The sequence below is a fragment of the Falco punctatus genome, assembly GCF_963210335.1.
Source record: "Falco punctatus genome assembly, chromosome: 3".
NCBI classification, from domain to species: domain Eukaryota; kingdom Metazoa; phylum Chordata; class Aves; order Falconiformes; family Falconidae; genus Falco; species Falco punctatus.
In genome coordinates, this window is record NC_137582.1 from 72501477 (window position 1) to 72525876 (window position 24400).

The following is a 24400-nucleotide window of genomic DNA, read 5'->3' on the forward strand; positions in this document are numbered from 1 at the left end:
CTCTCTGAGATGCTGAGGGGACATACTTGCCAGCACACAGCTCTGCAGAGAGCAGCAGGTCTGGACGGCTCTGCAGCCCTCGAGAGAGACTGCCTTTCTTCAAAAGATGGGGAGGACTGGGTGGTGAAAAGGTGGGACAGCACTGTACCTCACCTAAAATTAAACATCTGGACAAATTAACTCTAGTAGAAGTAGGATTCTGAATACCAATTGCAAAAAAATAAAAAGTAGGAGAGCTCTGAAGGAGACAGCTGGCAATTCTTGCAGGTCCTTCTCAAACACCATTTCTTTAGTGGGGTACTGATTTCTGTTAACTTTCTGGAGCTGGATACTTCAAATTTTCATAGAGATTAAGCATTGTAAAATTATTTTCTGTTGCTTTCCAACTTTTTTTCTTTGCTGTTACTTTTGAATCTTAGTCCTTTTCCTTAGTATTAAAGTCAACTCCTACGACATTTTTGCACAAAATAGTGACAGCGACTTCTCGGTTCCTATGAAACACTTTGTGCCTCAGAGTATGCCAGATGAACTGAAGTGGAATCTATAAAAACTACAGCTATTTCTATAATGTGTGTGTTTGTCCCAGAAATAATTATTTGCAAAGTCCAACACACCTCTCAAGGGATGAACTGCTCTTTAAAACACAGGCACAGACACACAGCGATAAATAGGTCTCCCCTGCTCCTCACACGTGTCTGTCTCTCATGCCTGGGGGAAAATACTGAATTCAACTCCTCCCATCAACTCTGTCATGCTTCCTGCAACTTTGGGTAGCACAGAAGTACACAGCTAGCCTTAAACTAGCTTGAACACTGATAGCTGCAAAGCTGTGCTCTCCCATAGTCACGCTCCCAAAGGAAAGGTTACCTACCAAAATGCTTATTTTCTCCTGGGCAGATTTCCAGATTAGTCTGCTCAATGTTATTGTTGCTACACAGCTAGCAGTACCCCGGTTGGCCTGTTTAAAGCTAGCTCAGGTAAAACAAAATAAGCTGTTGTGACAACCAGCAACTGCAGTATCAGCATACCCTTTCAGTGCGTCCTCCCTGGCCTTGCAATTTATATCCACACAATACAGCTTGTTCCAAATGAGGCGACTCTAGCATCTCCACACACTTAATCCCATTAATCTTCCTTTATAAGCAATGCCCTAAGACCCCAAACAATTTCTTTAGCTATTATCTTTCCTTCCTCCAGTTTGACAGCACACATGCAGAACCTAGGTACCTGAATCTCAATATGTTATTCCATGTTTATTTATAAAAAACAAACGAAACAAACCAAAAACTCTACTATGAGTAAATAGTACCAATAGAATAGATTACAAGAGGAATAACTGGTTCAGGGAAAACAGTGCTGCTAGGAGGTTTTGAACAGGAAATGTGCCAAAATAACCTGACAATAACAGGGGGAAACAGGTACAAACATATAAAAAATATAATCTCCTTTATGTTTTCATCTGACAGAGGACTGGTATAAGGGTGCCTGAGATACTGATAATAAAATGACAGGTGACGTTCAGTGCTAGTAAGGTACAGAGTAACATATAAGCGAAATTATCTCAAGTATACGTACATAGTGGTTGGTACTAATTACTTAATAGCATCCAGGATGAGACCTTAGACTTACTGTGGCTGAAAACATCAGTGCTGTGCTCACTGGTGGCAGAATAGGCAAAGATATGATGAACATGGTAGAACAGAATATTGGGAAAGCAGTTAACACGGAAAGGTCATTCAGCAGCGTGAGGTATGGAGGTAGGTGTTTCAGTGCGATGTGTGGCTCTCATTAAGTTCTCACGAAAAGGGAATAAGTATCAAGAAAGGTAAGGGAATATTAAAATTATTGAGCAGCTTATACGTGATGAAAAAACTATATAGATGACAAGGACGCATTTCTAAAAGAGTGTCATTGATAAGAGAGATCTGTAAGACATGAATGATATGAAGAAAGCGAGCTAGACACAATTATTCATTGCTTTTCACATTAAAAGAAGCAGGGTATGCCCAATGAAATTTTGAGGTAGCTGGTTTAAAAGAAGAAAACAAACAGATGGAAGGGCTTTAATCTTTACATGCATAATTATGTTGTGAAACTCATTGCTACTGGATGTGTTGAAAGCCAGAAGTATAAATGGATTCATGAAAGATATGACAAATTGATGGAAAATAAATCCACATGCAATTGTTAAACTTGATGGTCCAAAGACACCCTCCAGCTCAAGAAGTAATGAAAACACTTGCCTTTGGGAACTCAGAGTGTAAAATAAAGAAAAATCATTTCTATATATGCCTGTTCTGACACAGATACCCATAAATGGCATATGCCGTATCCTTTCCTCGAGTGGATACTGAGCTGGGCAGAGCTCGTTATCTGACCCAGTAGTGCAATTCTTCATGCACTAGCCACACAAATAAATATGGTCAAACAGATTATCAGGTGTTACATCATTAGGCACTGAAACACCAAAACCTCTGCACTCCAAATGCCTTTGCTTGGTATGCAGACAAGGATTGTTTCACTTTTCTATTTGGTCTTTCCAGGAGGTAGATAGTATCTCTTGATAGATTTCTTCATTATCAGTGGTTGTGGGGTTTTTAGTGTGCATGTGTATGTATGTGTGTTGAAGAGGGAGGAATCACCTCTTTCTGTCAAGAACTGACCGGGAGTCTCTTCTTTAAAACACACCAGCAGAAGGGGTGGTGAAGCACTTCCCTTTCAAATAGTTACCTATTTCAATATAAATAGTTAGAGGAGTCATACACTTGGGAATCCCAGATTTAATTCACTTTCTTCCTGAGAAGAACTGTAATTTTCACCTCTTTCTATTTATGACCAGGCTATATATATACATCTGGATAACAACTTTCACTATTTGTCCTGCTAAAATCTTGTACAACATAGGAAAACAATTGACATTGATGTACCAGAGACAAAGGCTGAGAGGGCCTGACACTATAACCTATTATGATCCTCACTTGAATGAGGGATCCAAGACCCAAAGATTACTTAAGCATTTTACATTCAAATAATACACTGGATTTAAAGGAAAACAAAAAGAGAACCGATGTTGGTAGAGCAAATAAATCTGTTTCCTCCTTACAAATACCCTTAACCACCAGTCTAGGGTTTCATACTTTACCTATGTCTCTTACTAGAAATAATTCAAAGATCTACAACAAATAAGCCACCTCAAGGGTGTCTGTGGCTATGGTGGATCCTCTTGTACCCCTCCCGGGAAACCTGCATGCTCAGTTACCTCTCTGAAACGCCTGTACACCAACACACGCAGCGCAGGGAGTGAACGGGAAGAATAGAGATCTGTGTGCTGTCACAGGGCCATGACCCCATTGCAGTTACAGAGACACGGTGGGGCAGCTCACATGGCTGGAACGCTGTCATGGGTGTCTATGCAGCTTTTAGGAAACAGGCCAGCAAGGCGAGGTGGTGGGGTTGCTCTTTGTGTGAGGGAGCAACTGGAATGTGTCGAGCTCTGCCTAGGGTGGGTGCAGAATGAGTCCAGAGATTATGGGTAAAGATTAAGGGGCAGGCCAACATGGGTGACACTGCTGTGGGTGTTTGCTACAGGCCACCTGGTCAGGGAGAGGAAGTCGATGAGGCCTTCTACAGACAGCTGGCAGGAGCCTCCTGATCACAGGCCCTGGTTCTCATGGGGAACTTCACCTGCACTGATATCTGCTGGAGAACCAGCACAGCTGGGCACACACAGTTTAGGAAACTCCTGCAGAGCGCTAATAGTAACTGTTTGATGCAGGTGGCTGAGGAGGCAATGAGGCGAGGTGCCTGGACCTTGTGCTCACAAACAAAGAAGGACTGGTTGGAGATGTGAAGGTCGGGGGCAACCTTGGCTGCAGTGACCATGAGATGGTGGAATTCAGGATCCTGTGTGGACGAAGCAGGGCAGTAAGTAGGATTGCAACTCTGGACTTCAGCAGAGCTAACTTTGGCCTCTTCAAGGACCTACTTGGAGGACTTCTGTGGGTTACAGCTCTAGAAGGTAGGCAGCAACTGTCACATATTTCAACCTTCTTGTCTTCTCTAAGCAGCCTAGATCTTTTGCTTTTTGTAATGAGGTATGTTTTTAATATTCTGTCACCTTTACACATTTTCCTTAAATGAGCACTGGATACAGTAGTTAGCTGTAGCCTTTTGGCACTGGGTAGTTTAAAAGGATATTATTTCTACACCCCAGTACAGGATTTTTCTTCTTTTAACTTCATGTTTTTGCTTATTCATGTTCAGCCTGTGACCCACTGTAACCCCTAGTTGCTTTTACGTGTAACTATGGCGTGGTGAATTGTTCCCCATTTTGTATTTGTACAGCAGTTTACTCCCAATGTAGCGCCAGGCATTTGACATAAATAAACTGCATCCTGTTTTTTCCTGATTACTTCTTCAATTTTTTAATATCTTTTTGAATCCTTGTCTAGTCCCCCTTGTGCTTGCTGGCTCCCTCAGACATCACTCTTAATGTGATAATTACATATTCTAGGTCATCTTCTTAATCAGCAATAACAATATTCAGTGACTCCAGATTTAAGGCACACCCTGTCAGCACTCTGCTTGGCACATCTCTCCATATTAGACGACTATCTTTGTCATTGAAATGGGACTCTAAATCAGTTTTGCTGACACCTTGTAGTTTCGTAAGTTTCACATAGATTATACTAACCCAAATCGCTTAAGAAAACATCATTGCCAACAAAAGACGGAAGTGGTATTCCACAAAGGTAGTGTGACTGAAATGCACTGCCTAAATTATTTGCTGAATCAGCATTCTAAATGACAAGTTATAAGACAAGATAGCACCAGTAAGTTTTTGTATACCACAGTTCAAACTATCAGGACGAACTGGTATTGAAACATCTGACAGCATGTAGAAAACTATTGTTTAGGGGGATTTCAGATGGGAGGGATCTATTAAAGGTTCCACCTAGCCACCACTAACTGCCCTGGAGCTAAAAAAGCTTGTTTAGGACATGGTGGGGGGAGGTTTGTGTGTGCGGTGTGCTGGAAAATTGCTACAAGCCACCACGGGTACTGTTAAACAGGCTTAATTTGACAGGATGAATTGATCATTAAGCTAACAAAAACAGTGGTGGCTAAGATAGGAACAGCTACAATCTAGCTACATTATTTATAAGGAGACAGAATGGAGTCAATACTGCACACCAAGTCTACCAAACACTTTTGTGATTTCAGTCAAGTACTCCAGTTAGGATGTGACAGAAGCAAGATTTCTGACTCTTTAAATCTCTTTTTTGCATGCAAAATAATAGTCCTTAATGACAGAAAGATCTTTTCCAGAAGAATGCAGCTGCCCAGGATAAACATCACACAGTTTTACATATTTTATTGTTCATCACATGAACAATGTGACACTAGTGATTATTTATTGTTCACCATTCAGATTCTGCTCAGCCAACAGAATTCTGAAATTCTTTGTTTACTTTTCCCCTAAGTTCATATATAGCTCTTCAAAGGTACTCCTTAATCACTCAAAAATTTTGATATTTATAAGGAGATTTTATTCTCACTTTGTAAATATGCTGCAGAAGCAGAGAAATCTGAATCCACTGATTCTGGATGTTCGACACCACGGATTCCATATATGACATGAGATATTTCAAATGTGAGTTTTTAGAGTGGTCATTAAATATTTTCTGTTTATTGGATTGTATTCCTTCAACATTATCACAGAAAGAAGATCCAAAGACTGGTTCTGTGTGGTATATACTGGACAGGTGTAAATATACAAAAAATATTCAGAAGCCATTAGTCTTATTATTTATATGAACCCATATATATATGGGTTCATATATATATGAAGAACCAAAGTAGTTAAGTAGTTAAGTAGTTAAGACTCTGCTGGATCATACTTAGAATAACAGAAGGAAACTTTTCCAGGGTTGGATTGATGACCCTGGAGAACAAGTTGTTGTATCTGTAGGTAGTTCTGGAGCATTGCTAATGTCTCCTTCATTGAAGCAGCTGGGGACAACAATTAGGAACTAAGTAGATGAACCGAGGCTCCAGTTAAGAAATCCTGGATTCTCATGTAGCTTGCTCTTCACTGTAGAGTAGACATTTGTTTGTCTATTTCTGTTGATTAAACTCAGAGAAGAATATCTGGGGCATTTACTGCAGAAATTCAGTGAGGCCTTTTCTAAGAAGACCACTTGACAAGCCATGCTCTCATTCTTGCTTGGTACCTAGATTAGCTTTCAACACAAGCAAATGTTGTTATCATATTACCCGGTTAAATGAGTTGAAACTCTTAAATTCTTCCCAGAAAGACACAGCAGATGACCACTCACTTTCTTCAAGTTTTCTCAACAGGCAGTACCACAGACTTTGCTCCTATCTACAAGAAGTGTGATTTATGCACATTTCAGTGGTATTTGTTTACAATTCAGCTTTAGTTTTCCTTTTTAACCTATTACAGCACAGAAGTCTCTTAAGAGTTTCTCTAATGTCTGACAGAAATAGGAATATGGCTAAAAGCAAGGCGCCTTTTAGGCTCCAGTCAGATTAATCAGAAAAGATCTGCGAAAAAGTGAAACACTTTGAAAGACAGGTATGTGTCTGTTCTTGCAGCGTCCTGTATCACAGCAATCTACAATCTCAGTTTTGTTGCTTCCCTCCCCGCTCCTTGATATGCACACAACAGTTGCCAGGACTCTTTCAGCTTTCACCAGCCAAAAGATTTTGGCTATCTACTTCAACTACATGTTTGACAAAGAGAATAGTCCATTTATTGCACCCGTGGAAAAATTGCCATTCATTCGGAAGGATGCCAGCTTCAAACATCACTTGGGATATTTGAGCTAGACTGGCAGACTGCTCTTTATATGCCAGTAAGGTAGGGGAAGAAAATGCTATGAAATGTGCTTTGTATTCTCTGCTGCATACTAAATCATTCCTGGGTGGTATTCATGATCTATAAAGCAGTAAGTAGTTTGGTCACAGCTATCTCTGGCACCATCTGTTTGGCCACTTGCAACACTAACAGGCTGCACAGAAGCTGAAAAACAGACATGACTAGCGTGAATTTGGGAAAAACTATATCCAGATTCAAAATTAAACCAGCTATTCAAAATTTCATCACAGTGCGTCAGGCATACCTCGGTTACCTTCTAAACTCTCACAGGCTGGTTTTCCCCTTGCCCCTGGCAGACATGGTTGTCTGCTTTTTCCATAGCCATGATGTTTGCAGATAGTCTCATTAACACAAGAGTTGCCAGCAAAGAATAGAAAATGAAGGTCTTGAGTCTACCCAGAAATTTTCTACCCTGGCAAATGAGGAAAAGCATTGCTGGCCAAGGAATCCTACGTCTGAGATACAATTATCTATTTACCCATTTTATTTTTCTGCATTGAATTATTTGTAATAACTGTGCATTTTCTTTCAAATTGTTAACAAAACTATAAACTATTGCAGATGAAGAAATAACTCTTGCGGTATAGAACACTAAAACTGATGATTCCCAATTATGATGTTTGAATAAAAAGTTACTAATACACTTTATATACTCTATTCTCATAATTACATTTAATCTCACAAAAGCGTTTACAAGACATCTTTGATGTGGTCTTTTTTTCCTAGAAATCATCGTGATTTGTGTGATATTCTAAAATAAAATATTAATGAATGAGTTTTATATGGGTGTTAAGCTCAATATCACCTAACAGCTCCAGTGACAAAGGAAAATCCCATTTACCATTTTAAGTACTGGACTTAATTAATTTCTTTCCATTATTAGGAACTTCCCCAATGGTCCAAGATTTCTTTAAAGTTAATGAGACTGTTTCAGAAAGCTTCCTAACCAATAAAGTGTTCTTTTGAACAAATTAATAATTTCTACAATTATACCACAAATATTGAGTATAAAAGCCTTGTATAAAAAAAATACCAATGAAAGAACAGAAAAAATATAATATCATTTATAGTTAAAAAAAGATAGGTAAGTTTCACCTATGTTGTTATACTGTTCCTTATTTCAATTTCTCATATGTTTTTGTACATTCATTTCCAAAATTAGTAAGAAATGAAACAAAACTTAAGACCAGACTTCAGATGTGTTGACAGCCTATTGTTTGCATGAGAGATAACCCAGCCTGTCTCCTGCCTTGGTTATTTTTTCCTGTAGGTTAATGATCAAATCCCAAGTAAGGGCCTGAATTAGTTCTGAAATAGATGTAAACCCGATGTGAAACTGAAAACATTGTAAAGAAACTCAATTTGAATTGTTGGAAATAACAAATCAGGTATCCCGGAGTTCTATCACTTGTCCAGATGATACATGTTGCACCTCGACATAATCCACAGTCACATCCTCAGTGTGCAGAAGGAATGTGCCAAACTTCCTCCTTGTTCAGATGTTCTAGAAAGGTACATACAGCTGCCTTAGGCATAATGCATAAGGGCTCCTTCAGACTTCTGAAGAATAAACACCTCTTGTAAAATCCCTTTACAATATTTTCTCATGATTCTTTCATGTGGCTGTAAACACCACTACTATGAAGAAATGGGAGGGTGTGGGGGGAAGAAGAGGAAGCAATCAATATTTATCATTAGTGTTGAGCAAGAATTTCTAAATTATATTATCATGAGATGACATCTGCAAAGTTTTAGTGGGCAGAAATGCTTCAGGGAACATGAGGTAATAGCATCAGTTATAGCTGTGAAGGCAAGAGCAATCCCCAAGATTGCTTCAGTAAATTAGAATGAGTAACAGATCCCCTCAAGTGCATTGCTGCTCATTAATAATAATGCCCATACAGCAGACAATTTCTGTTTAAAGGATAAGCTTTTGTAACATGGTCAGCAGGATTATGTTTAAAGCGATCTCCTGAAGACAAAGGCAGCGCAAGCTTCTTTCTCATGCATTGTCTGAAAAGGATTTGCCAGCATTCTCACCACTACTCTAATGAGACCATCCAAATGCAATCATCTCCAGTTTTATCTCAGCCTCAGCCCAGGAAGAAAAACATGAATTGTATTTTATATACTGTAAAGAGAACTATAACATGTCTTCTATGAATCACCATTTCTGCAGGAAACTCTCCCAAGCAAGCACCTTGTCTGGGCTGCAAACGACCCTTGACAAATTCCCATGGCTGCATTTGTGGTCTCTGCTGCTGAGACCATTCCCTGCAGGAGCAGCTCAGGCTGAGAGGATGCAGCGGGCTTGGCAGGTCGCACTGTGGAGTGTGTTGCCTCCAAGGGATGGGGTCAGCAGTTTGTGTTCTCTGCATGCTGAGGGACTGGTTCCTGAAGCAACTTTTAGAAAGCAGTTGTGGAATGTCAAAAATGAGTCTTTAGAAAGCACAACACTAACTTGAAAGAGCTTAGCAGCAACAATTCTCTCTAAATTCCTCTCCAGATTCAGTTTTCAGAAACTGTATTAAGAAGTGGATGATTAGCTGACCAGGAGAGTTTTTCCAACAGCTGTTGGCTGTTACAGATCAGTAGTTTCTGTAAATATGTGGATTTTCTTCTAGAAAAGTTCCTGGATATATCTGGGAATACCTCAGAGCACTCAGGGTTCAAAAACACAGTATTTTAAGCAGGTAACAAAACTTTCAAAGTATTCTGCTGCATCTTCTGAGCAACTGTTTTTCAAAATAATTGTACTATTTAAAACATCCTGAAACAAACACAACACAAATTTGAAACTGCATACATAATTATAATGAAAATTGAACTGTTTGCAACCTACCTTGGAATTGCGTAAATTTGATGGTTCCCATCCTCTCTCCATTTCTGAAAACAACTTGACCCTAAATAAGATAAATAAATGCCTTATAAGTTTCATAAATCTTTCATAATATAGTTTTGTTAGCACTGCAATTATTTTCCGTTCACAATTAAAATTACCCAAGTAAGGTTTAAATTTGAAGATAGCAGATTCAACAAAGGTTAAAATAACTCAATTACACCTCCTTAAAGTTTTCTTCCACATGTTTCAAATGGCCTTAGAAAATTGACCAATGCTATCACCCACTTTTCAGGGATGGAAATTTAGGTACAATAAAGCCAGTAACTTACTCAACCTCAGATGATGAGAGATAAGCAAACAATTGATTTTCACTCCGTGATTGTTTTTATCAAGGATATGTAAGAGTTATCAAAGATCACACAAGAAAATCGTTGTCCATTTCATTCATCAGCCAATTCTCCAAATGGCTCTATAATCTACTTATATCTTATCTTGTATACTTATTCTACTTGATTATGGATACCAGTAGCTCGTGGCCTGGTTTTGTACTACACCAATATGCATGTCCTAGAATTCTTTTTAAATGTAAAGCCATTAAGTCAGTACTACCCTTTGTTTTGCAACTCATTGTTACTCCTCAAAATAATGGCTACATGACACTGAAACCTCCTCACATATCCCTAGCAAATTATTCTCATCTTTCATCCCATCTTTCCAATTTACATTAAGAAAAGATCTTGTTAAATTTCTTCCTTACTTCAGCTATTTCATAATTGAGTATGAAAGAACAGGTTTTCATTCATTTATGCTAAGAAGTATCTTTAATATTTTGAACCCACAGTGGATTGCTGTTTTATTGCATCCCTAGTTTGGTTTATTATTATCATGTACATTATTCTTTGTTTTAGAGGAATCAAGGTAAGAGAAAACAAATGATAGGTATTTAAGGCTACAATGCATTTCTCTGTGCAAGCCAGCCCCTTTTTGGATAACCCTTTCTGGTCACTAAGGGGATGCATGGAAGACAACCATCTGAATTACTGAAATCAGTTGCCTGCAGGAACTGTACAACAGATGCAGAGTACAGCATACCCATTCCACATTTTCTGCAAGCAACCAAACACAACTTCCCTTTGATAAACAGAAAATGACACCCTCCAACAAATATAAGAAACTTTGTGCTAAGCAGTAAAAGACAAAAACACCTATCTGTGACAAAACGAGAGCAAGAGGCATGTATACTAGTAATGGGAGAGATGCTGGTGACAGCTACAGAAGGATACGGGAGCTACTCCTAATGAAATCCAGTAAAGCTTAAGTCTCATCCAGTGGCTGCTAACACAGCTCCAGGAAAGAATCTAAATCATTAGCAGGCAGATTTATGTGTGCACTTTAGCGGCCTTCATCCAGATCTCCTTTAGTCTGGAGCAGTTTTTACTATCCCTTCATCTGTTTCAGCATCACCCTAATGCACTTGGCTACTTTGTTTAAGTGGCTACTTGGTTTAAGCAAAAAACAGATAATATTAAAAACTTATAAAGATGCTATGCAAGCGTCACTTATTGCAGACATATAGCTATAGTCAACCCAGTCTTAGTCTTGCTAAATTCTTGATTCTGTGACCTGCATCGGAGAATTCTGTAATTAAATTTTTCACTGTGTGGAAAAGTTTTTAACTTGATTTTAAATTTACTGCTTTTTACTGTAACTTTATCTCCTTTTATTGTTTTATTACAAGTTAATAGAACTGTAAGTTGTAGTCTGCTAGAGTGGTATCTATGGTTAAACATGGAGCACAAACATCACTGCTATCATAGAATGATAAAATGGTTCGGGTTGCAAGAGACCTTAAATACTGTCTAGTTCCAACCCCCCCTGCCATGGGCAGGGACACCTCCCACCAGATCAGGTTGCTCAAAGCCCCATCCAGCCTGGCCTAGAACACTTCCAAGGATGAGGCATCCACAGCTTCTCTGGGCAACCTGGTCCAGTGCTTCACCACCCTCACAGTAAAGAATTTCTTCCTAATATCTAATCTAAATCCACCCTCTTTGATCTTAAAGCCATTATCCCTTGCCCTGTCACTACCTGCCCTTGTAAAAATTCCCTCTCCAGTTTTGTTGTAAGTCCCCTTTAGGTACTGGAAGGCTGCTGTAAGGTCTCCCTGGAGCCTTTTCTTCTCCAGCTCTTGAAAAATCCCAACTCTTCTAGCCTGTCTTCACAGGAGATCTATGGTGATGGCCATCTGCAATTGTCATCTATTATTGATAGTATAATGTACCGGCTCAAGAAATTTTCTAGTTTCCAAGTGTAACTGGTTTGCAGTATTATCAATGCTGCTTGCAAAATCACACACATTTTCAGCATTCAGTAGGACAGGCAAATATCATACGCATCTACTGACTAAACACATACATCCTCATTGGCATGTTCTGAAACTATCACCAAAACATAAATCAGTTCTGAATGTTCTGAATAAATGTAAAAAAAATTAGAAGTATTTGTTTTTATCAACTTCCCTTTGCTAAGATTGGTGGGTTATACTATCTAAGTATATCTAAGTAGTAGGTAAATAAAGATATGGATGATGGTGATGAAAGAGTTATGGAACAACTCGTGAAAATGTCATTGTTATGTGCAAAATTATTCAATTACAGTGTTTTACTTTCATTAAAGATTACTGGAAAATGCTAAAAAGTCAAAAGGGTTATTATAAAGAATAACAATTTCTAAATACTATTTTATGAAGTCTGACATTGTCCTGGATATTGTTCCCAAACTACAGAGTCTGTATGTTATACACGCAGATATTAACAGGAAAAAGAACAATTTTGAGAAATTGAAATTGGCTATTTATTCCATGTGTAATCCAATGAATAAATCTGTTTTCAAAGGTAAAATGAACAAACCCCATATCAGCAATAAGCCTCAAAGCAGGAATCTCTAGTGCAATCCATGAATGACAGTACATATTACCCAGGCATCATTACCATACCACTTGGTTCTTTGCCCCTCAGGAACATGCTGCTTCATAACATGCAACAAGTGGCTACAGCATCTCAAGTAATTTAAACCCCTCAAGACTAAAATTCCTGTGTGCTGGGTGAGAAAAATTCCTAGATTTTTACTGGGACTTTAGGCATCCCCAGGAGATGGATGTAGTGTTGCTGCTGCAGTATTTGGTTCTGCCAACACGGCAGAAAGGAGCACTCCTCATGAATACTGAGAAATTGTATAACTAGCAATAACTTCATTTCTTAAAACAGAAATAGGAAGGAAACTAATGAGAGTCACCTATTGCTCCATGCTTTCACCACTATTTTATGAAAAATAAGGCAATTACATTTGGGGTAAAAAATGTTATATAAATATATAATAAAATGTTGTAGTACATGATTTTATAAACTAAGAGCAATGATAGTAAGAAATAAGCCAACCAATGTTTCAGAAACCTGTTTTGTAGAAATGACTTTTTAGTCATTTTTTTAGATTTATGCATGAGAAGTGAGTTATAATCCAATGACGCTCTGTAGCTCACATCAAGTAATTTCCTTGCCACTGAGGTAACATACCATAAGGTTTAGCTAGAATTATCTTCTTTAGACTTCAGATTCATAAATTACTGACAGTGTTTTTTTCTTTATTTAAGGTAGAGGATGTTTTAATAATAGATATTACTAACACACACATTAAGCTCTGACATTACAAAAGCCAATCTTAGTACTATTTCGTCTTTTCTTTTCACCTTACCACATACCCCAGCATATATGCTAGTACAGACTCCAGACGGTGTGACCCATCACGAATACAAGACACAAAATCCCCTTTTACCTTCTGTTGTGTTCTGGTGACATTGCATAGGCATATTTAGGTACTGTCAATATTTCCCAGTCAAGTAATTATTTTGCTTCGAGAGATGTAAAATATGATCTCTGTCCTTAAACTTTTAAATCAAGTGCATGAGTGGACTACTTGCACTTAGATCAAACCATGTATTTTACGATACATTAAAATAGTGAATTAATCAACAAACCTTTCCTCTATTACACACAGATCATCCCAGTGGAGACCAATAGAACCCACACTGGTATCTTAGCGCCTGTTATATTTTCTTCAATCTACCATCTACAGATATGTTTTTTCCCCTTTCTCTACCAGTACAGAGTAAATACCAATTATGTAACTGATCTGCCCAACTCTGAGCTGTGGACAGGATCTTCACATCAGTAATTATTGTTGAAAAGTTGATGGGAAGGAAATTGGAAGTGTGTGGCTTGTTGTCCAATAGACAGTGATGTGAACAGAGAGGGGAAGAGAAGCTGAATCAGCTGTCTGCACAGCGTGGTACTCTTAGCTGTTGCTGCTGCTATGTACAGCCACTGCTGCACACAGCATCCCAATAACCTATATTTGGGATCCATGGCAGCTGCATAACTCATAATGCAGCCTTAAATGATTATGCTTTACTCAGTTTTCCTAAATGTGTAACCACCTCACAAGGGAAAATACTAGTTGCACATTGCAAGTTAGGTGTCTTGGACAACAGAAATATATAGAAGCTTAAGTTGGGGAAGAGGGGTGCGGTTTAGGGTTTTTTTTATTTGATTGGTTGAGTGTTGTTTTTTTTAATACATCTCTGAGTCCAGCTGCTTTTCCTGTAATTATTTGGTGCTTTTTTTTTTCCCCAAAAAAATCTACAGTGTTATAATCTTTTACCATTGTCCTGTTTTCAGCTGAGTTACTTTTCTTTTTAGTAGCTAGCACAGTGCTGCATTTTGGCTCTGATGTGAGAGCAATGTCGATAGGACACTGATGTTTGGGTTGTTGCTGGGTGATGTTTATACTAAATCAAGGACTTTTCTGTTTCCGGGGCCCTGCCAGCAAGAGGGCTGGGGGGGCACGGGAAATTGGGAGGGGACACAGCCAGGACAGGTGGCCCAAACTAGCCAAAGGGATATTCCATACCATATGCCGACATGCTGAGTATATAAACTGGGGGAAGAAGAAGGAAGTGGGGGGACATCTGGCATTATGGCATTTGTCTTCTCAAGTAACCATTACGCGTGGCAGAGCCCTGCTCTCCTGGGGATGGCCGAACACATGCCTGCTCATGAGCAGTGGTGAATGAATTCCTTGTTTTGCTTTGCTTGTGTTTTTGCTTTACCTATTAAATTGTTCTCATCTCAACCCTTGACTTTTAGAATCCTTTCCAGTTCTCCTCCCCATTCCTCTGGGTGAGGGGCAGTGAGCAAGCGGCTGCGTGGTGCTTGGTTGCCGGCCAGGGCTGAACCACAACAACCATGAATGAAAACCAGCACTGGACCAAACATTTCAATGGTGTCAGTCTCACAATTGCCACATAGAACAACATCATCTCCCTGTTTCTTCTGCATACTCTCTTCTATGTGCTCTGTTTTACAAGCCTAACACAGATTTTCGTGCTACCTGCATGTACTTTATTATACAGCATAACTGCCTTTCAAGTCATTACTAAAAAGACAGTCTTTACCATCCCTGGATGTACAATCTTCACCTTTTTGCTTGAATTGATGTTCCTTAGCCATCAGTCCTTTATTTGTGGTCAGAATAAGAAGTCCACAGGACTCATCCATTCGCACTCACAAAATATTAGACAACATTTTCTTTATTTTACACATGGGACTTCCCCTGCCTTTACAGCAGTCAGTCATTTGTCTACACTTGGAAGCAGCTGTTTATTATACTTTATTTTTTTCCTGGTGGATAAGAAGTAATTATCTTTGCTATATTATGAACATGTCATTAAGCTCTTTTCGAGCTATAGAGCACTAGTATTTATTAGAAGTTCTTTTGCATTATCACTGACAGTATTATTATTCATCTCTGGACATAGGCCCATGCCGAAGTTAGAATTCTTTCATTCCTCATACACTGAAATCCACAGCCAACACACTTTCTCTTTCATGTCTCTAGCCTTCTTCATAAGTCAATAAAATCAGAGTTCAGAAGATTCTTAACTGCTCTCGCAGACAGGGCCAGGTCTTCACTTTGACCATGATTTCATTTACCATGTATTTTCTTCTCCAAAATGTCTCAAATATAATAAACAGAGAAATAAACATCTAGCATTTATTTCTGTGATTTTCAGTACTACACCTACAAAAAAGATCTGCTTTAGACCTTACTTGCTTCACTCTCCAATAGTCTTCCACACATGGCACCAAACAATTTTTTATTTATTCAGATTTGTATTAAATACTAAGCTTATACTTGCTATTACACTGTTGACTTCAAAAGTCATAATTAGATATTCAAGTTAAATTAATAACAAAAATAATCCTCATTAGAAGAGAGATCATGAGTATGTTGACACACACATCACAGCTGGATGCAAGACAGTTAAATGCCTCAGGACTCATGTCCCCCGAGTATTTTCCAATGGGCCAATACATTTCAGGGACTTTGCCTCAGTTCTGCTTTACTGTCCAGGAATCTGGGCTATGCTGCCCTAAAGGCAAGCCATCTCCCCATATAATAGTGTTTATCCCCAGTGGCTTTCCCTGAAATGCCTGAGCCTACACAGTCTAACCAGTTCCAAAAGTGACTGTCAGTATTTTTTCCAAAAATTAACTCAGTCACTTCTGGAGTTCTTGAGTTAGATATTTAATATAAAGTAAACCATTTAAATAAATGCATGCAGGAACACCTGAAAAGCAGTGAGATACCTAAGGCAACTGAAGTTATATTTTTAGTTTAAAACAGAGTGCATTATTATATAATAAGTATACAATTAAAACTGTCCCTTTAAGTTCTGTGACACCTACTGAAATCAAGGTGTACTTCTGATCCTGTAGTGTTCTTATTGGACAAAGGCCAATAAAAGTAGGAGCCAAGGAGGGTGAAGCATCACAGGACAGCAAACCTAAGAGCTTGCTAACACCCAAAGGGCAGGCAGGAATTGTCCGCCCACATTGCTCCTAGCTGCACAGTCCTCCTACACCCACCTGGTCATAGCTCTGCATTCATCAGGCCCCATGTGAGCTCTAGTGGCCTATTAAACCAGCAAAATGTATTCTGTGATTTTTGGGGGGTTTATTTTGTATTTGTTTGGCAAGTGGGGGAGATGTTTCTGAATTGCTTTCCAGTACCAGATGCAGGTGCCAGCAGAAAGAGCTAGGAGGGAGGGAGAGAGGCACCCTCTATTAGTCCCAGCTCCTTTCAAAAGCCTTTCTGTGTTACCATGCAATCCACAGAACCCACTACTCGTATGTTACACTCAATTTACTCATACAGGACTTCTTAGCTACTGACATGCCTTTCCTGGCATGCAAAAACCAGCAAGCTGGCATTCTGTGACTCTTGGCTGTGCAACTTTTAGGTGGTGAAGAGCTACATGCTGTAATTCATAACCTCTTCCACCCTCCAATCATCACATCTAAGACAGCAGTGTTTATTGAGAAAAGGAATATCATTTAGTCCATCAAATTATATAGTTGAGAGTAACCCAACAAGCTTTCAGCTCTGCAAGTCTAACCTCCCTTCTGAAACAAAACAGCAAACTTCCAGCTGAGGGCAGCTTGTGCACAGCTCTTCTGGTTTCAACCTAGTTACATCACTCAATTAGCCAGAGACAAAGAGCTAAGCACAGGAGATGTAAGCACAGTGCAACAGAGAATACTAGGGAGACAGCAATAAAGTTGTCACCCCTGTGGGATAAAGAGGTAATTGTCACCTTTGGAACAGTGAGAGCAGGAGGCAGAGGGTGACAAAAATTAAAATGCTTCATAAAATCATCAATGCTTCTGAATCCAAGATTTTACATCCTCAGACTGCTGTGGATAAAATGTTTCTAGAACATTTGATCTAAGCAGACCCAGTAACTGCTGCTTTTCAAGCCTTGAGACTATTTTCAGAAAAGGTGTTTCTGTCAAATGTTTAAAGATTGAAGATTTAAACTTGAAATATTTTATGTTCCAAAGGGATTTCTTTTCCCTGCCTGTTTTCTCTCTTATGATATTTTCTGAAAGATTTGGGTAGCTGAACACTGGTGTCTGGAGAGCAGCAGCAGCAGAGCAGCTCAAAAAGCAGGTGTGAAGCACAGCTAAAAATCTGGTCTTGGGCTAACATTTTCTAAATGAAGCAATACCACCATTCCCATCAAAACAGATACTTGTGTTCTAGCTATGACAGAGCAGGCATAAAACAGCAGGAAAACAAAAAGCTTACTTCTAAGCATTAAATATCTGTCTGTACCACTGGAACGAGAAAGTTTCCAAACACAACAACATGGGTTTTGGAGAAATAAAGTGGGAAAGAAGGAAAATAAATTGATGGAACAGAAATGACCAGAAAAAAAATCTCCTGGTAATTGTGACAGTGATGGAAAATAAGAACCGGCATTCATCAAATCCCATATCAGAACTAGGAGGCACTCATAGAAACTATTAGGACATCAGTCTAAAACAGAAAAATCAGTGATGTTTTTCATGTTGTTCCTTTGCATAGCCTGTAATGAACTTCTGAAATCTGCACGGAGTGGGGATTGTTTATTTGTTTTGTTTAGAAAGAGAGGACTGGGAAGTGAACCAGTCTACTGACTTCACGGGTCACTTCAGATATTTTTATGTAGCTGCTTCTGTGAACTTTTGGCAGACAGAAAGGGAAATATAAAATCAGCTTTATCTTAGAGTTCAGTAAACATGCATGATTTTTTAAATAGGTTACAGAAACTGCTTCAACATGAGTGAAGTACAGGATAAACAGATGTACAGGTTCACAACAGAGGCCATTTGGAAATAAAGAACACAGGAAAGACATATAAAAGTTACTATTTTTTTCCTTTTTTTTTTTTTTTTTTTAAGGGCAAAACCTGTTCTGGGTGAAATTATCCAGCAATTTTAATAAAAAAGATGAGCTTGGTGCCTCGTATTTGCCAAGAGAAGATCCTAACAACAGCTGATACAAGCTCTTTGTGGCATTGACCAGTTGTGCTCTTTGTTTAGGCACGCATCTCCCTTAAAGGCCTATAGAATAAGTAATAGAGTTTCTAGAAATTGAAAAAAAAATCTAAATTTCCAGGTTCCCTTAGTATGAACCGTCTTGAATTACAAGCATTTCTCCAAAAACAGGTTTCCTCAAAAAAATGGCTACACTGTGCATCTCCTAATATCATGATAGGAATGATTAAGTTGTAATCCACAGCTAAGCTGGAAGAAATGGCAAGCGAAGAACATCACATTAAGTTTCAAATTCTGGGAAAAGGTGGTCAAGTATAACATTTTTATGTACCTACCATCCACATCTAGGATTATGTGAAAATACAAAGTACCGTAAGTCTTACCACCATGATTTCATCATGCTACCACTTAACTCCCTTTTAAATAAAGAGTTCCAGCCCATTCAGTCTCTTCTCCATAGCAGAGGGGATTTCCCTCCCCAACCCACCCCCCTTTCCACTCTCTACGGCTTTATTTCAATTTTCCTATTTATTTCCTGAGCAAGGCTATCCATAACTAAAACACAGATGCTCTTGCTGTGTAGAACAGTGCCTCTATTTCTAACTAATATTTTTCTGTCTGAACTTTACCATATTTTGGGCTGAACTTCATCTCTTTTATCAGGGAAGTGCAGGAATTGGACGGGGAATGTGCAGAATTTCTTCAGATGGAATTTTGTCCCTCCATCTCACAGCGTCCTCTGCCATCAGCTGTCTGCACAAAAGCGTGCTGTTGTCAGCACAATGACAAGAGAGAAGCCCAGACTAAGTTGCTGTATTAGATTAGCATTTAGCTGTGTATACACGGTTTTACACAGTTATGCTGAAATGAGACGGCACAATCATAACATTTTTTTTCAGCACAGCAAGCAAAAGGATGATTTGTGAACATCTGAGCACTCTTGGTTTATGCACAGAAGCAAGTCTAACCGAATAATGTTTCTGACAAGATACCAGTGATTCATAAGCAGGTGAAGGTGGGGAAAAAAAGGTACTACCCAGGAAATCATGATCAAACAGTATTGCACTTGATGGCCATTGCAGGTGAAGAAAGAAGAAACCTTTATGCTTTGTCACTCATTTAATGTGCTTTTACACATTCAGCTAGGCTTATGGTTAGCACAAGGCAAAGAAGTTAGATGCTCTTTTTTACTGTTCTTTCTTGCCATATCATTTTCATGCAGTGACAGAGTTGTTCTGCTCTGTGAGCCATCTCTTCCAGTGCCCATATAAGCTCTTTGTGGGCTGCCTAAAATATGGTCATAACTAGTGGTCTTGGGTTTAAAAGCATGACAGGAAAGAAATTAAAATGAAACATACATACTTGACAAACTTTTTTGCAAGCTTTTCCTGAACATTTAGCTAGTCTCCAAACCTGCAGTTGGCCTTTGAAGCATGAGCAAAATAATTCCTTTACTCTTGACTCAATCGCTTTCAGATGTGCATAAAAGCATTGATGTAAACAACTAGTCTTTCAGGGTGGCAACAGAAGAGGAAACAGTCTGAAGCACTGGGACTAGGAACTCAAGCCCTTTTCAGTGTGTATTGAAAAGTAAATATGAACTGCTTAGGTGATAACTCAGAATTGTTCTTTTGAGGTTGAGTCCCTGATGATTTCAGCTTCTAGCTCTGTGTGTCTCTAGAAACAGCATAACAGTACGTTATATTCTGCCACCATGTGTTTTTTTTTTTTCACTGCTTTTGTAAGAATGAATCAGAAGAGATGGCATAAAGCCTTTTAAGGACACCACATTAAGTAGCAGTGCTATCTCTTCAACAGTGCAATTTCAGATGATGTTCTGAAGTAATTTCTTCCATTTTCTTTAAACTACATTAATCCCAGCAGAGAGCACAAATGCACAGACTATATTTCATTTATTCTGATGATGACCCGAAAGACAACAAGAGCCATTACCTCCTATCCACGCACTTCTTTCTGCCCAGGCTCTGTCACATTGGCTGGACACAGGAGATTACTTTGTTTATGAGGTTCTTTCTAATGAGCAGGCAGCCTATGTTATTAGCAAAGTCTTTGCATCCAATGTAGAGCACACTGGCTTTATTCACGTGCAAGTGCTAAGCACAGTATCTTCAGATTACTAAGTGAGAACTTTAATTCAAAACTGCCTTAATGAGAAAGGAAAATAAAAAAAGTCATAAACACCAGACAGCTTTACAAATCTCTTTTTAAGTATGAATACCTGTCAGTCTTGGATGATTCTTCCTACTGGCTAGAGAAAAGACTACGATAAGAGACCCATTCCCAGTGTTATATTGCTACTATACATCTAAAAATTTCCCTGCAGGCAGAAGGGTGATCGCCAATTAGGAAAGACTATTTGGAATCAGCTAAAAGGCTTGGGGTTTTAGTGAACAGCCATCCATGTCCAGAACACAAACACTGATTTTCCCTCTTTACTCAGTACAAGCTCTTACAGAGGAACTCAAACCCTTTTATTCAATATTCATTAAATGTTTGTAGTGACTAGAGGATTTTAAACCTTTCTTTGGCAAATCAATTAAGGCAGCTCAAGGCACACACACGAAGTCCAGGACATTAACTTTCTAATATATATTTCCCAGTGACAGTCACTGAAATGGGCTGGTTTTCCATTTCATAATAAAACAACGATAATCTTTGTTCATATAAATTTACAGAAAGCTTCTAGCAGCCTTTTATTTTAGCCCGGCTGTAGTTTTGGCTTTACTTGAAAACTGTTTTAAGATAGATATTTCTGTAAAGCTAAAAAGCCTAAGCTAAACTATTTCTAATCCTAGGACTCAGAATTGCTTTTCTTTAAAACTTCAGATTTTTTCTCTATTGCATTCCATATCAGAAAGCACTCTTGAAGACAGCTATGTTTGACGATAATGAAGTAGATGTTTCATTCTCTTCCACTTTGGTGCTGCATCCCTCCAGGTGATGCTTTCATCAGCATCAAATTCTGACTGAAAGCTGCAGAGAAGAGTATTAGTGTTGCTGGGCACAGAGATTTGAACAGGTTTGGCACTGGCAGGAAGGAGATCTAACCAACATATTCTACATAAAATCAAATTCAGCCCTTTTCACTGTCCGTTTGAATCCTATTCTAACCTGTGCCAACAGCCTGCAGAGAATCAGTGAGATATAATTGGCATAGTTTTGACACTTTAAAATTCTCTATTTATATCCTTGTAGCAGTTTTATTGAGGAAAGACAGAGTCTCCATGTTCTTCAGAAAACAGATCCAAAGATGCTGGAAGAAGTTCAGTTCAGTTTCTGAGTTGTGAGTGATCAGCGTCATATACCATTAGATCCTACACAGCGTAACAGCTTTCCAGCTGGCATACATGAGAGCTTTCAAAGATGTAGCTCTCTTTAGACTCCATAAAGCAGTACTTAGAGTAAGGGTGTTACTTTGGGATCACTTTTTCTACATTTTCGGAACACTGAAATTAAGGTTTACTGATATTTAAACATCTTCCCACTGTGATGGTTGCTCTTAAAAACTTTTGTGAAATACTTTGTTGTTTCAAATACATTCTTTGCCTAGAATTAATTTAAATCAATGTCATACTAAAACTTTGAGACATACTGTCCTGGTTTCAGCTGGGATAGAGTCAATTTTCTTCTTAGTAGCTGGTGCAGTGCTCTATTTTGGATTTGGTGTGAGAACAACGCTGATAGCACACTGGTGTTTTGGGTCGTTGCTGGGTGATGTTTATACTAAATCAAGGACTTTTCAGTTCCTTGGGCCCTGCCAGTGAGAGGGCTGGGGGGGCACGGGAAATTAGGAGGGGACACAGCCAGGACAGGTGGCCCAAACTAGCCAAAGTGATATTCCATACCATGGGACGTCATGCTGAGTACATAAAGTGGGGGAAGAAGAAGCGGGGGGGGGGACAACGACACACATCCAGCATTATGGCATTTGTCTTCCCCAGTAACCGTTAGGTATGACAGAGCCCTGCTCTCCTGGGGGTGGCTGAACACATGCCTGCTCATGGGAAGTGGTGGATGAATTCCTTGTTTTGCTTTGCTTGCGTGCACGGCTTTTGCTTTACCTATTAAATTGTTCTTATCTCAACCCTTGACTTTTAGAATCCTTTCCAGTTCTCCTCCCCATTCCTCTGGGTGAGGGGGAGCGAGCAAGTGGCTGCGTGGTGCTTGGTTGCCAGTCGGGTTTAAACCACAACAATTATCTAGAATTCACACTCACTTAACAGAGAAACAGTGTAATTTTAAAAGAAAGACATTGTTTGTAAGCTCTTCAAGATCCCCTAGAGACGTGATGATGAAGATGAAAAAAGGGCAACAGATAATATTTCATTGTCACCCCTTAAGTCACACTAGCTAATTTGCGGAAATGAGAAGAAGTGTAAGGTATTAGTAAAGTAAGTCCTCTTTTGCTTTTCTTGTAAGTCAAGGCAGTGTGCAAAGTCCGATTAATGACATGAAATAGTTAAGGGCTAGGACATCTCTCCCCCTTCAGCCCCATTTTCATACCCAACATCATACCTACACCATGTCATGCAGACTAATTCAGATGCACCCAGGCGAGTAAGCTGGTAAATCTACACAGGAAAACATGATCAGTTTGAGTCTGGGAGTACCACCAGATTCCCAGACTACCAAGCTTTGTCTAGTGAATCCCCTTTCTCAACTCAGATACAATTAAACTGCTTCTGGACAAAAAAGAAAAAAAAAACAACATCAGGTATCTTTAAAGTACTGCTCTCAGTTCTAGCTTCAAGAGGAGCATAGGCAGAATGAAGTCAGTAAATTTGTAAATGGAAGTGAGTTACAATCAATAAATGCATTTGCAAGGGGACACATTCATATCTAAGCCCTTTCTTGAAATTACAAAACTAAGCATGGGAAATTTTTCACTCCACCATTCCCATCAGAAGACTCGTTCTGAACCTGAATCTTCTTGTCATTTCAGGATTTTCTCTAGCTTTCAGGTTCCTCTTGTTTTTGGCCATACACTCACTTTTAGGATCACAGTACGTTTTGGACTAAACAGCTTTTCCCCTGGTAGTTTTTGGCTGACATTTATGCAAAGAACAAGGAATTCTCCTCAGCATACTAGGTATTCTCTGAGCTGCCACAGGGAGAGGAAAAAAACTAGCTATCCTTCCACCACAAAAACTGGTATTATATAGGAGATAAGCTTTTACTTGGCCAGTCTGAAATCCCTCTCTCACGCACAAAGTGTATAGGGAACTTCATGTTCCAGAATGGAGGCAGGGATTAAATTTCAGCCTTCTGAGAGGGAAACTGGGGAGGAACCATACTGGGCTGTTGCTGTCTGAACCTTGGATACTGACATTCTCTTTAAATGCCTCTGGTATGTCTAAAGCAGACAGTTGCCTCAGTGCATACTCTTGCATTTTTTACTGTTATTTCCTCCAGTGTCTCATAATGGAACCCTCAAGATCCTTTAGCTCTTCCTATATGATATTTTAATTCTCCTCTACCTTAAGAGTTCCTTTCAAATCCATGTTATCAACAAGTTGCATGAGTAACACTCCTACTTTTAGTATGAGGCATAAATAAACATATTCAATAATATAAGTTCAAGAGCTGATACTGGTGTCTTGGAGAAACTCTGCTAGAAGAGCCCCTTCTCCTAGCCCTTTCAGTCCAGCCTGGGGTCACCTCTCCTACAGCTATATTCTAGCTGCCTTTTTTATTTATTTC

The 24400-nt window shown here is 39.1% G+C and overlaps 1 protein-coding gene across 5 annotated transcripts in view; it reads right to left on the reverse strand.

Annotated features, from left to right (window-relative positions):
- The window catches only part of GABBR2 (gamma-aminobutyric acid type B receptor subunit 2), a 502330-nt gene that overhangs the window by 214365 nt on the left and 263565 nt on the right, over positions 1-24400 (reverse strand). For all 5 annotated transcript variants that reach the window (XM_080378574.1, XM_080378573.1, XM_080378575.1 and 2 more), the window contains exon 8: positions 9744-9804. In XM_080378574.1, the coding sequence (XP_080234700.1) occupies positions 9744-9804 (61 nt within the window). The remainder of the gene's footprint in view (positions 1-9743; positions 9805-24400) is intronic.